General features: G+C 39.7%; 1 protein-coding gene across 7 annotated transcripts in view; it reads right to left on the bottom strand.

Annotated features, from left to right (window-relative positions):
* The window catches only part of dab2ipb (DAB2 interacting protein b), a 124,931-nt gene that overhangs the window by 90,443 nt on the left and 19,573 nt on the right, over positions 1-14,915 (bottom strand). For 3 of the 7 annotated variants that reach the window (XM_051072962.1, XM_051072965.1, XM_018685265.2), the window contains exon 1: positions 2,347-3,027. The exons of the other annotated variants lie outside the window; for them this stretch is intronic. In XM_051072962.1, coding sequence (XP_050928919.1) covers positions 2,347-2,470 — 124 coding nt within the window. In that variant the 5' untranslated portion in view covers positions 2,471-3,027. Of the gene's footprint in view, positions 1-2,346; positions 3,028-14,915 lie in introns of those variants that run through there. 7 annotated transcript variants of the gene reach the window in all.

The following is a 14,915-nucleotide window of genomic DNA, read 5'->3' as shown; positions in this document are numbered from 1 at the left end:
TAGAGAAAAATCAAAGTGAACCAAATTGCATCACTGCAAACTTCTTGACAGCACTCACTCTGTTTATCGGCCAGATGTGTCTAAGAAGTGAGAAAGTCAATACATGAAGACAGTCCTGAGTTCTAGACAAGTGTATATTTCTGCAAGAGAAGATTTGTGATGCAAGTTACCATGGATCAACGGCAGAGTTGGCATTTTGTTCATATCAGTATAATTATCTGGGCAGTATGCAAAGTACACCTGGCTACAGGAGCCGTTTAGCTCAAACTTATGGAGCACACCTGCTAGTTGAGTCGGATCGAGGTCAAATCGCATCGCAGAGTTTATTTGAGACCACAACCTTTCTCTGTGTGGTTGTTTTGGTCCACACCAGAACACAATTACTGTGTTCACACCTGGCCTAAATCGGGGCCATACAAATTATGGGTGTGAAAACACCCTATAAGTCTACTTTTTGTCCTGTTTTGGTCTCCAGTAACTCACCCTAGCTCCTAAATTCTCCACAATGTTCACCTGCTACTCCCTAACCTTGTCCATGAGTATTTAAAGCTATTACACTGAAAACTGATGTGATTTTTTTTCTGCAAGCAGATTTCCTGTGTGTTACATGTACAATAAATGCACTCACTGCTTTCCTCTGTCAATGCAATTAGCAGGTCTTCCTTTCAAAGGTGCTCTGTGAGGAAAACAGCTTCACTTGTTGCCTAAATATCGCTTTATGAAAAACTAATAGTACTGAACATGATATGAAAGACAGCTGCTCTAATATTCTATGCAGCTTCTATAATTGTTTGTTGTCTATTGATTCAATTATAATAATTCCTCTGGAGGCATGTGACTATGGCAAACAACCACATAATGATTTCTGCCAGTGGACACACATTATGGTCTCTAGGATGCACTGATAAACAATGACACACGGTTACCGGTTTAGGGTCATACAACGCACAGCAACAATTGTGTACAGGGGCGAAGGGGAGATTTTCCCTTCTTCCCTTCTGAGAGTTAGTGTACTTGAGAGTTGCTGATATGTTCTACTTCATGTAGGAACAACTTCTCTGTTTGCCATTCCTGTTTGTACATCACTGTGATAATGTTGTGGTGTGCAAAAGTTTTTGATAGGGGAGCCTGCATTTAGCCACAAAGATCAAGGTGGAGTGTGTTTGCATGAGTGTCTTTGTACATAAGCTCAAATGCATGTGTGTGTGTGTGTGTGTGTGTGTGTGTGTGTGTGTGTGTGTGTGGTCTTTTGAGTACTGAATGATACAGAGGGGAGACTTCAAAGCAAGTCTTTCATCAGCTAGAGAAGCAAAGTGAGGCCATACAAACCAGGCAAATACACACAACACACAGAAGCACTTACACTAGCTTTGTCTGTCTATATACCATAGAGACAAACTACATGTACTTGCATAAAGTTACTTAAAAAATATTCCAAGCAAGGTTCAATTACAGATAAAGTGAGAGAAAGTGAGCCTGATGATTTCCTGCCTAAACAATTTGTCTCTAGAAAGTTTGCATCATATCCACAGCAAGAGAGCAAGAGACACGCAATAGTCTTAATATCTTATTTGGCAAGTTACAGCAGTTCACTTGGAACAAAATCAATATGCTGAAGATTTCAGAGCTCCTTCTTCTCTTTCAATTCAACTAACTTGAGCTAAGCCTTGGGGGCAGACTTATCACTATAACCTTGCAGTTAAAACACTGCCTCCAGCAGCAAGTAAAGCAGCACTGAGAGGCAGACAAAGCAGCAAAGTAAAAAAACAGAGTGCTCGAGGACATGGACTACAAGAAAAAGAAGTAGTTATGCAGAAAACGAACTAACTGACTAAAAGAACTTCTTGGCTGCTCAGAACAAAAATCTTTGCAGGCAAAGCACCTGAACAAGGTGGAACTCAGCAAGTTAACACTCAGCTGTGATCTGTCAAATGTGGGTAGAGTAGCATCACCTTGTGAACAGCAACGCCAAACTGCCATCTCACTCTGCTTCTCATGAACATGCACACGAGCTAAAACACATCAACAGCAGTGGGGTGGTGCCATGAGTCCTAAACATAACCTTACTATAAAGTAGTTCTCATATGAACAATAAAGCTGATTTTTTAAAACCCAATCACCACTGTAAATATGAGCCTGCTAATCAGAATCAGAAACACAGATGCTATCAAAATGATTATTGGCCTGTTAGTGAGCTATAGTATCTGTCTCTGCTGAGTTTTTTTTTGGTTACAGCTACAGTTTGCTGTAGAAACAATATTACTGGACTGTACATGTGTCCTGTGGCATAAACAAGGCTAAAACTGCTGCATGGTGAACTTTTTTAGCAGTAGAAGTATTTATTACCCTTGCTGGCAGACGGCCTGGTGCGGCTGCGGGACCGGCTCCGCTGACGCTGCAGTCGGGACTTGCCCAGGAATCTGTAGTAATATGAGGGTCTCCCAGATCCCTTCCTAATGACCCCAGCCATGGTGCTATAGTTCCCACTCTGAAGACCACCAACAACAAGATATCTCGGCAGTACTGAAAACAAAGTCCTCTTGAAACTTGTATCAGTGCAGATAAAACTCCCAGCAAAGTTCTCATGGAGTACAACTCTGTTTATCGCAAACTTCACTTAAGACTCCTCTGGCAGACACTCAACTACTTGACTTTAAGTCCATATGGATTGTGTGAGAGTCAGATCCACTCCATTTTGAAACCATTTCCCATTGAAGAAAGAGATCAAACATCCACTTCTCCTGAATGCTTGTGTCTTGTTCTACAAGCTGAGACTTTTGCTCCACCTTTGAACACTCCCCCTCAAAGTTTCCCACACCAGTATCCCAGAGGCATGATGTCCGGAATACTGTGTGAGTGTGTATCCTGAATGACAGGAAAGCTGTTCCTGTTCCCAGTGCCTGAGTGCACTGAAGGAATTTTATAGACAGAAACAGAGTCCTTTTGTTTCATAAAGCAGTAAATGAGTCTAAGACAGTTACATACATCCAGAACCACTATCTCCAACTCCTGTGACTCTGTGTGAGTGTGTGTAACAGACAGGCAGAGTGCATGCTATGCAGTTGAGAACAACAGGAGAAAAGTTTGGGCTGCATAGAAAACATGCACAGATGAGGGCTTTAGTGGAGTGGAGTTAACAAGACAGCTTCCATATGACAGAATGCTTTACTTCCCTCTATCAGAAGTAATCTGTTGCAGACTCACAGATAAGACAGCATCTGGTGCAGTGAACAAGTCTGATTTATAAAAAATGTGTCCCCACCACCCCCACAGCCAGTGACTCCTGATCCAGTCACAGCCTCAATCATGTTCCAGGTTTTACAACTTATCCACTTTAATATGCCTCCCCAGGCAGGGAATGACAGCCTATCAGAAGCAGATGTAAATAGGCTGGTAAGAATGACAGAGAGCCAATCAGAGTGTGCTCTGAAGGAGAGGGTCAGGCAGATGGACCATAGTCCACAACCAGACACAATGAAAGGCAGGCACAATAGCAGGGACACACATATGTCAGCACACAAGGATTAAGCAATGTCGGCTTTTTTTCACTGTGATTTTGACCTTACAACAGAATCGTGATGAATGACTGTCCCTAAAACAAAGACATCATTTAAAAAGTAATCTGATAAAACGTAGACTTAAAGTACTGAAAAGTACTTAAATATTAAAACTGCATGGATCATAAGCATACCACTGTTGATTTCTCATGTTTTTCATGATAAAAAGTTGAATTTTATGTAGATATGCAACACCTGAGGAAATAGGAGCAGATGTTGAACTTTTGTCGTAGTCACAAACTTTTATGTGGGGAAACACAGAAGAACTAAGAAGTTAGCATCTGATAACCACTATGGTTGAAGAGAGAAATAAAACAGACTCAAAAAGTATAAAAAGTAAATGCGAGGCAATTTCTACAGAACTGACCATACTGCGACTGAGGAGTGACTTTTGTGAAGAGCAGAAATAAATCACCACAGAGATGTCACCACATAAAAATCAATGTCTCCCATGGTCCCAAGATAAATGAATTAATCTGTTGATTGTAGCTAATCAAAGTCTTTGTCTCCAGCTCTCTCATATGCTACCTCTGCATTACATTTCCTTCCCTCTATGGCTGCTCAATTGTTCACTGTGATGCCGCTTGTTGCTAGTGAGAGCAGTGGGGACCATAACGCTACACGCTGTGTGGAGTTTTTGTCATTACCTCAGCTCATAAACTCCCAATGACAGAAGGCAGCAGAGTATGTCCATGTCTCTAACATAGGCTTGACTGTTCCACTGACCCCACAGAGAGTATTTAGTGGGACCATTAGTAGGTATACATCACTCCAGAGCGAGTCAGAGACTCATGCCAGGTAGCAGAGGGAATATAAAGACCTTCAGGCTTCACACTGCTGCCGCTGACTTCCATGAAACACCCTGAAGACACTGTTAACATGTTTTCATTTGTGAGGTGAAACCAGCAATACACACACAGCGTGTTAAAGACCTAGCCTGTAATGTCACATAAATACAGACAAATTAAAGTTACAACTGAACTCATATGTTTAACACTGAGTGTCATTCACATACACAAAGGAGGCACGTGTGAAGCCAAACAACATTTTTAATTACAAAGCAGACTGATTTGTCTTGCCTGCGTAACAGTCACTGTGGGAATAGCTACCTACAATGAGTTCTTGTTAGACAGTTTAGGGGTCTATAGACAGACAGACCAGAGAATCAGGGTCATGTAGAGTTCGTGTACTGCTGCTGGCCTCCCATTACTCCACACAAAGATACCAGTGAGCAGTGGAGAGGCCAATAAAAGGTCAAGAAAAAAAGGTGAAGTATACCACAGGCTTTTGTTTTAATTTGAATGCTAGCACTTAACTCTAACCTGTGGGACAGGACAAAAAGGTACATTATCATTTTTTCCCAGGATCAGTCTGAGCAATATTAGAGGAAGCCAAATACTGTGTAGATGAGAAACTAATGTTAAGAGCTTGACATATTGGACAGTGATCAAGTCAGAGATACCCATAAAGCAATCAAATCACTATTTCTTTGGTGCTAAACATTTGTTTTACCTAAGGAACACAAACATTACAATACCAAAGCTCATTAGCCTTCTAGCTAATATCCATCCGACTCATAGCAGATACAACAGGTTTAAGGAGAAGCCTTATTACGTTCTATATTTTTCTACGTTCCATGAAAAGACCAGCATGCAGCCAAATCCTGATATAGATTAGTCTTCTGTGTCATAGACATCCACTGTCAAAAAAAAAACTATCAAAAACACATAAGTGACTCACAATGCTGCACCGAGGGCACTGTTTATTTTAAGTCAATCCCCTACAAGTTGTCCTACTGCCATAAATACTCACTAGAGCCTCAAATGTGTATTAAGCCGCCACTGAAAACAGTCCCCAACACAGTTTGGTTCCATTTAAGTAATGTTTGCTAAATACTATAGTGGCCAGCTGTCTTAGGAAACTGCTTAGCCCCTTTCAGTCATGAATTTATATGACTGTAACCATTTTTTAAAAGATTAATGTCTTGGCATAAACCAATGGATTTAGGGCTGACTGTCAAAACCAGTGCTGATGGAGAGACTAATGCTGTATTGGTTGTGGTCTTTTTGTTGACAATAACAAAATGTTGAATATTTGCAGCCAGTCCAACATGGTGCAGTGTATTTTTACTTTAATTCACTTTCTACTTGAATACTTTAATGGGGTGTAATGGAGATAATACTGATTTGCAAGTTTCTTTACACACACTGAGAGCATTACTTTAAAACCAGGCATTTCCACTAGATATTTAATTGCTCACTTTCCAGTCAGCCAGCAAACTGAATTGATAATTCACAACAGTGAAATTAAAAAGGTTTGGACACAACAAAGTCTTGCAGGCTAATACAGACCCACTAATGAGTTGAATATAAATCTATCATGTTGAACACATTAAGCTGACTGTAGTGATCAGCATAAGTGCATAGAGAACAGAATCATCAAGCAAGAGTAAAACATCAAGGGCTGGATGTTAAGGTGTATTGTAGCATAAGTGTGTCAATATCATTCATACACAATAAAATGCTTTAGAGATTGGAAGAAAGAATATGCCTGCTGTCTGCTTCAAGAGACTAGAAACACACACACACTAAAAGTAAAAATGTCTTACCTTTTGAAGAGATGGATGAAGAGAAAGGTCAAGTACGTGTGGCGACAAAAAAGAAAAAAAAAGGAAGACATAGGGCTGGTCAATGTGGCCAAAACACACACACACACACACACACACACACACACACACACATAAAAATTGTTTTACAGCAGTAGGCGCCATCACATCATCTGTTTTTTTTCTCTCCTCACCATGACAGATTGCTACAAGCTAATGCTAAGCTAGTGAGTCGGTTTGTGTACTGGTGGAATAAAAGGGACTGGACATAATGCACTGCTTCAGGTTGGAGTGCTGCTTGAGAACTTGTCTAAGTGGGATGGTCGCATGGTAAAGTTCACATGTTACTCTGGATACTATGACCTCAAAATGGACTATGTCAAACATTTATTGATTATTTATATCATAACCGTTTTATCGCCCAACCTTTTATTTTAACACATGCTCAGTGCTGCTCCAGTTTCACCCACAAACATCAAGTATATGTATAAATGTATATGTATAAAACCACCAGACACTGAAAGCAGGATGAACACCAGTGAGGGAAACATCACTACTAGAAACCTTCTGAGAATAGCAGATATATTGCAGTGAATGAAATTTCTAAAACCTGGAAAGTCACAGAACCTGGTAGGCATCTAAGACATTTATTAGAAATGCTGGTGAAGTATCCAGCTGAGTGGAAAATGGAACTAATTCCACTTTCACAGCAAACAAAAAGACAAAGAGAGATGTATCGATTCTTAACACAGCTCATTCTATTGTCTCTACGCGGATGGTGGATCTCACACAGAAAGTGGCACATACTGGCTGTTATGTCTGAAATATAGCCTGCCATTAGAGCAAAACACCTCAGAGGGAGTCATTGGGATTAGAGCGCTCTGAAATAACAGAGCAGACCAGTGTGTGATAAGAAACCATAAAGATTCAAGGATTGAGAGTCTGGGCAAAACTTATTTGTCTGGAACCGACAAAATATATTAGTATGGATTACAAGCAGGGGATAAGCTAAAATTGATAGCTACTGCTCCTTGAATCTCCTTGGGCAGATAATAGTTTACCCTCTAAAAGACAACTTGACTTTAATATACGTAATAAAGTCACTACTGCTCTGGAGTAAACACAACCAAACTCTTAAAGATGTCAGACAGAAAATAAAGTGAACAGTCTGTTTCCTTCTCTCTCTGTCTCTTCCCCTCATAATGGTAAAGTGAATGGTAAATCAGGATATAGACAGGGCTACAACTAACAAGTATTTTCATTATGTCAGAAAATGGCCATTACAATTTCATAAAGTCAAAGACAGTGTCATAAAATGTCTTGTTTTGTCCAACAAACATTCTAAAACCATAAGATATCCAATTTACTACCATGTGAGTCAAAGAAAAGCTGTATTTACTTACAACTGACAAGCTGGAGGAGTGGAATGTTTAGTGTTCAATGATTAGTTGTTTATCAAAATAGCTGCAGATTATTTTTTTGTTGTTCACCTAATTTATTATTTCAGCTCTGGGTTTAGATGGTGCAAACTATCTATAATGTAACTCAGTCAGTGGATCATTACATCATTGGGAACACACATCTGCATTTACATGTAATATATCCTGTGGACTCAGACTGAGCCAAATAGCAGATCAAAACTGTATCAATACTGACCCCCTCTGGAAAACATGGTAATGTACATCTGAGAGTACAGCACTTAATTTTGTTATTTCAATCTGTTCTGAAGTTGCTGAATGGCTTCAACAAACAGCAGACACATAAGATTTACTCAGAGAACTGGATCAGCACACATCACACTGCAATGTAAACCCAACAAAAAACCTCTGTTAAAGTCACAACTACTGCACTTATATATGTAATCTAAGACAGCCTTCTTGTTGTGGTTGGGTCTTGGTTACATGGCAAGAAACTAAGGAAGTTAGAAAACAGATATCAGCTTTGATATAGTATGCTGGCTAACGGCCCACTCATTCACAATGTCTCAATAGCACTGTTCAATCACCACGTAATCTGATCTAATCCACTAAGGAGAAAGGGCACAGAGATAGACACAGAAATCAACGACCCCTCTCTAATAACAGATAAAAGAGGAGCATGTCTGTTCTCCAGCAAACTTTTTAATCTCAAGGCAAATGGTGCATTTGTCTGGATTAAAGCGATTCCCATATGAAGATCAAAGCCTGGTAAAATCTCTGGCCATTAAGTGACATCACTGAATACAGAGATATACAGAATTAGAAACATCCAAAAAAATCTCCAAATCCTCAAAATAAAATGGCAGTTTCACAAAAACAAATCAAACATTTATACAAATAGGCATGCTTTGAGACTTTTAAGAAAAACTTAATTTGGATAATCATATATTTACATTTCCATTCAATAACAAAGCAGAAATGATTTTTGAAGACTATACAGTGTGCTGTATAACCAGCCAGCACCCGTAAAATATATCTGGGACAAATGTATGAGTTCATTCCCTGCTCTCACATATCCTAACAAGCTGAGATGTTCAGTACTAGTCTTGACGCAGTTTATGTTTATTTCTGTCTGTATGAGAACGTGAAAAGGGAGAAAAGAGAAAACTTGTATCCAACAACATCATAAGAGGATTTTGTCAGAGTTCTCATTCTTTCACTGACTGTACTATAAGGTTAGTATCAAAACCTTCCTCTATCCCACTTCTCCCTGCCGCCCTCGATTTGCTCTCGCTTCATCTGTCCCTTTATTTTTGTGAGAAAATACAAGAAACAAAAAGAGAAACAAAAAGTATTGGCTCCATTTTGTGTACACAGCACTTTTTCCACATGATTTCCTTTAGTTCTTCCTGGTCATTTTTGGGAAAATGATTGTTTGCCAATAAAAAGATGCACAATAAAGAAATGATCCACATGGTCTGCTCTAGTGTCTGACTCACAAAGGGGAACAAATGGGAGAATTAAAGAGACCAAGATGCCGAACATCACCATAAACTCCCCATTTCTGTCCCTTGAACAGCTGAGAATTATTCTGAAATTTGCAACTTTACTCAGTCATATCTTTTTTGAATTTCATGAATTGTGAAGTTGAAGTTGAACCACCATCAAATCATATCCAAGCAGGGGCTGAAGAAATACAGTGGAGTGATGGGTTGATGGACTACTGACATTTTGATTTATAGTTAAATGTAAGATAACCATGTCAAAATGTGTATGTTGGGTAATTGTTGATGTCTGTGTGTGCAAGTGTGGGTTACTTTTCAAGATAAGCCATAACTACCATAAGTATAGCCAGTCATTAAAGTGCTCCTGCTGCTATAGTGACAGACTGGTGCCATCTACCCATGCTGTCTTTTCTTCCTTCTCTTATTCATGCCTCCTACTCCCTCTTGGCCCCAGAGTAAAGGCCAAATTGCAGAATGCCCCATCCCAAGCAGAACTCATTATAAAAGGCTAGGAACAGAAAGAGAACAGAGGAGTCTGTGTGACACTGTTGGCCAGAGACAGATACGCAAGATGAAGGAGGAGGGGGAGAGGGGGCGAACTTTTTTCCTCCATGATTAAAGGAATAAAGAGCACAAATAAGGAGTGAGGGAGAGAGGAAGAGATGAGAGAGCACTCGCTAATGAAGTGACCACTTAAGATGAGCTCAGAGAGACCTCTGGCAAATGAAATATCAAATGTGCCATAAAGGCACAGGCATATACATTCACGCACCATCATGCACAGTCACAATCAACTGCTGATCACAGCTTTCATTTCCATATACTGTACTGTACACACAAACATAATCTCTCACATGTTCACTGCATGCACACAGCTCAGTACACAGACAAGAAAAAACATGTGAACACTTTGGAATGATCTGGTTTTCAGTATTAATTGGGCGTAAAACGTGATCTGATCTGCATCTCACAGTCATAGGATCAGACAAACACATGTGCTACAGCTAATAAAATTCAAACAAGTATAATCTTTTGTGTCTTTCTTGGACACACCCATTAAACATTCACAGTTCTGGTAGAGACAATAAGAGAACCCTTGGATTTAATAACTGGTCAAACCTCTTTTCGCAGCATTAACTTAAAACAAGTATTTCCAGTAGCTGTGGATCAGACCTGCACAATGTTCAGGAGAAATTTTGGGACCGCTGCGTCTGGCCTCTGACTGGGCCTCTCCCAAAGGCAGATGTTCTTTGTTTGAAGGCATTCTGTGGTAGATTTATTTCAGTGTTTAGGGTCAGTGCCCTGCATCGGCTGGTGGACAGCTACCCTGGCATTATCCTCTAAGATTCTTTGATACACTTAAGAATTCATTTCCCCCTTTGATGATAGCGAGCTGTCCAGGCCCAGAGGCAGCAAAGCAGCCCCAAATCCTGATGCTCCCTCCACTGTACTTCACTGTTGGGATGATGTTTTCATGTTGGTATGCTGTGCTCTTTTTACACCATATGTAGTGCTGTGTGTTCTTATCAAACAACTGAACCTTAGTTTCATCAGTCCACAAAACATTACTTCCATTTCGTGATAAATATATGTTGTGGAAAATGTTTAAGTTTCTCCAACATTTCCACAATTGTGAACTAAAGAGCAGCAACTGATTAGATTTCAACAACATTTGAGCATCAAATACAATGTCATTAACAAAAACATTCATGCTAGCATTTCTCCTGATTACCTGGCAAATACATGACCATTACTTGCTCCGTCACACGCTCTCACACACATTCCTCCCTCACTTTTTCGGTATCAAAATTAAGCTATTTAATATAACTACTTGCGATAAGAGATCCACCTCATGATGAAAAGCAAAAAGATGACAAAGGCCTGAAACACAGAACAGATCTGTGTGTGGTGTCATGTGCCTTCTCACTGCACAACCCACATTGCTTCAGGTAAGTAATGAGCACAGGAGAAGCACAATATTCAGACAGGATAGCTCAAACACTGAATGCAGCAGTGGGTTTTGTTAAGAAAGCACTCCACTTCACCACATATAGGGAATTTGTTGCCAAGCTGCCGCAGTAATATAAGTATCATTTGCTCTCTCATAGTTGCTTTAGTGTTATTTCATAGTGTGGTCATTGGCAGGCTGCCTGTGTGGATTTAAGCTTGGCCAGTGGTCACTCCTGTGTTGGTGTACTTATTTTCTTATCTCCCTCCTCCACTGGTGGTCTTCAGATCTTATAGGCCCCCACAGAGCCACAAAACACAACAGTGAAGCTCACACCACGGAGAGAATCCTAACAGCATTTCTGTTTACCTTACCAAGCACAGTACCAGCTCTTATTATATCGCACTCAATAACACCAACAAAACAGAGCCTGAAATTGTTGACCAGTGCTTGTAATCAAAAGTGTGTGTGTGTGTGTGTGTGTGTGTGTAAAAGCAAGTAACTGAGAAAAGCAAACCTTTCCATTTAAGAGGATGAAACAAGCAAATGTTCAGTATTTTTTCCTTGAGAAATTACTTAATTATAAAAACAGTTTACAATTTCTTACCTGTTGATCCACTAATTACTTTATTTCAGCAATAACTGCAACCACCATGTACCTTTATTCTGTGTTTTTCCCATATAGACACACAGAGTAACACACACACACACACACACACACACACACACACACAGTGAGGCCATGTGCTATGCTCATCAAAGAGACAATGTCAGGATTACAGTGTGAATGGCCCACATTGTGTTGTTGACATTTAAGTGACTGCTTACACAGGGAAATCTGTTCTAATCAATCCTCTGTGGATCAAATAAGCACCCGACTGAGACCAGCAAAACAACACACATGAGAAAGAACCACAGATTCTAGCTGCACACAAACTCACATCGGCATACTCATCCCCACATAAAACAAATAGATTGAGACTTAATTGATCCCAGTGGTGGGCATGAGGGCATGCACATGCACATGTTCACGCATGCACAAACACACACATAACACAGAGTAAGCCCCCTGCGGGTTTGCGTTGTCCATCTCCTTTTAGTAATCCCGCTCTTATTTAATCTACATGGCATCTCCTCTCTAAATCCCAGGTCAAACAACACGCTAGGGCACAGGGATAGAAGAATAAAAGCAGAAACAAGCGTTGTACCATGTTAGAAGGCTTTTCAGAAACTTTCCAATATGGCAAATCACCTAAACAGTCTGTTGTTACAAGCTTGAAAGTGGTGCTTGGCTGCTAACCAAAAACAAAAACAAAACTCACATCTGTTATCTTGAACAGTACTAAAGTGAACATGATGTACTAAAAACTTTGTGCCATTGTGAGCTCTGGATTTCTTATTGTACTAGTGACTTTTGGTTGTTTTTTCTGAAAACCAATCCTGCCAAATGGTAAATGACTGACAACTGAATCTTGAATGACTTTATACAAGGTGCTTTATTATTGTGCACATAGTAAGTCTAAATCCTTTATAGTCTGTGCTCTGACAGGACAGGCTGTAAAGATGCAGAAAAAGAAATTAGAGGACAGAGAGAGCCAGGAAGCTGGTTTTATAGGTAGAGAAACATGTCATTACAGAAGTGGGACTGTAGTGCTTCAATTATCCTCCTCTTAGTTCATTCCTCAGCTTTTTATTGCTACTCTTTTAACATCCTCCTCTCTTTGCAATTGTAAGAAAGAACCACTGTTTCTTGTTCTTTCATTTAATTGCTCACTTTCTTTTCTTTGCTCACTCACAGCTCCAACGTCTGTGCTGGTATGCTGACATGCCATTAATAGAGTGGATTACTTAAATACCTACATATCTCACTTAAATAACAATAATACCTGATCTTGTTTCCCATTTTATTCAACAGTTTTCATGTTCTTTATGTTGGAATTCATGGAATTCAGTCACAGCCCACATAAGCGTTGCTACTTCCCATTCAGCCACAGAGACTCCATTGTCACATGAACAATAGGCATAATTTGTTAAATGGCCATGTGAAATTTAAGTGGCCCACAGAATGAGGCTGAGGAGGCATGACTAGAGATTTGGCAGTGATACAGCCAATACTGAGGCAGGCAGTTAATGGTACTGTAGAACTTCTCTATCCATCAACTGCTGACCTTTAATAAGTGCAGATGTGCTGACTGTTAATTGAGCTCTCACCTGCATGCACACAGTCTGGTATATGAGCACCTGCTTCAGTCTCTCTAATTTTAGTGTCTACAGTAAGTCAATGTACTACAAGCACTGCCATGCATTAACACAGAGAAAGAACTTATTATATGTCATACATCACTCATCATTCATAAACACTAAATATTATGTTACAAAAGTCTGTTTTTCAGCTGAATCAGATCATGGATAATAAAACTTGCTTAGGTTTACTAAAATTTTAAGTTTTGACTTCCCAAGAACTGCAAGATAATTACTGTGATGACATTACAGATGAGACTAAATACTTTACCTGAAGGCACATGTTTTAAAAATCACATTTCAAAATATATTTTCTTCTCTTGTATTTTTGCTCCTTTATCTCCCCCTGCAAGCTCAGCATAGCCCCAGAAATCAATGAATATCTTCCCTCTCTTGTACATTTTTTTTCACTATATCCTTCTTACTGTTTGTTTACAATAACCAATACCCCTGCAGCATGGACCAGGCCTGGACTACCATGAGATTTATACAGTTTTGTGAAGATATTGTACCCCAGAGTCTTACCGTAATTTATCCTTCCAACAAATTCACAGCAGAGAATTTCTGGGCTGACCTGCAGGGCCTACATGAGACTGACTGACCCACTCAGAAAGATTTTACTCAAAAAATGTGTTCTGCTGTGTTTTTAGTCATTTTGTAGTTCCTGCAGAATACAGAGGCAGCATCTACATTATTTTATTATACCGTTTCTATTTTTAGCCATGCTAGTGGCATGGAACGGCAATATTGGTCTGTCAGCTAGTCTGTTGGTCAGTAGAAACTCCAGCTTTATTGCCAATAAAGTTGTTTTTTTGCCAATAGAGTTGTGCTTTATACTAGAAGTGTTGCTGGAGTTTGCACTTTAAATTTTTCCCCTCTTCGTGAACCTGTAGTAGGTGAAGATGTACTCTGCCCATGGTCCCCAGAGGATGAAACCTACCGACTTTGGTGAGCCCCTCCCTTTTCCACCAGCTCCACCATTTGGTTAATATTTCTGGTTAGAGTGAAATCCCTCCACTACTATTTGACAGACTCCCATGAAATTTGACACACACATTTATGCACTGCTCAGGTTGAACTGTAAGACATAAATCACCACAGTGTGGCCAAAATTTCAGTGTGTGACCAGTAGTTTGGCTTATTACCAAATGCTTGCAAAGCTAATGACATTCCCATCAGCCTCTGCTTTGTGTTGTGCTATCTAGCGAATGATAGCATGCTAAACTAAGATGGTGAATATGATTAACCTTATACTTGCCAATATCAGCATGCTACCACTGTCAGTGTGAGCAAAGTAGCATGTTTACATTCGCTTTTAGCTTGAAGCACTGCTATCCCTCAATCCACTAGCATGACTGTAGACTCTTTGCCTTGTTACTGTTTAAAGCGATGATAAACTCACTCCAATTTGCTTTACTTACTGAAGTAAATTCCTTCAGTTGGCAGTTAAAGTAATCTTGAATGCATCCCAACACATCTGGCTTCACAATAAAATACTTCCAAGAACATTTGCTCTCTTAGATTTCACTTCTATACTTGCTCCCATCTGACTTAGTGTATAGAGAAAGTCTAAATCAGTAGTATACATTAGATTCATACACCAGCAAAGAAAGTGGGATTATTTTGGCAAGAGAATATTTT

The sequence above is a fragment of the Lates calcarifer genome, linkage group LG9, assembly GCF_001640805.2.
Source record: "Lates calcarifer isolate ASB-BC8 linkage group LG9, TLL_Latcal_v3, whole genome shotgun sequence".
NCBI classification, from domain to species: Eukaryota; Metazoa; Chordata; class Actinopteri; family Centropomidae; genus Lates; species Lates calcarifer.
This window is presented reverse-complemented; position numbering and strand designations above follow the sequence as displayed.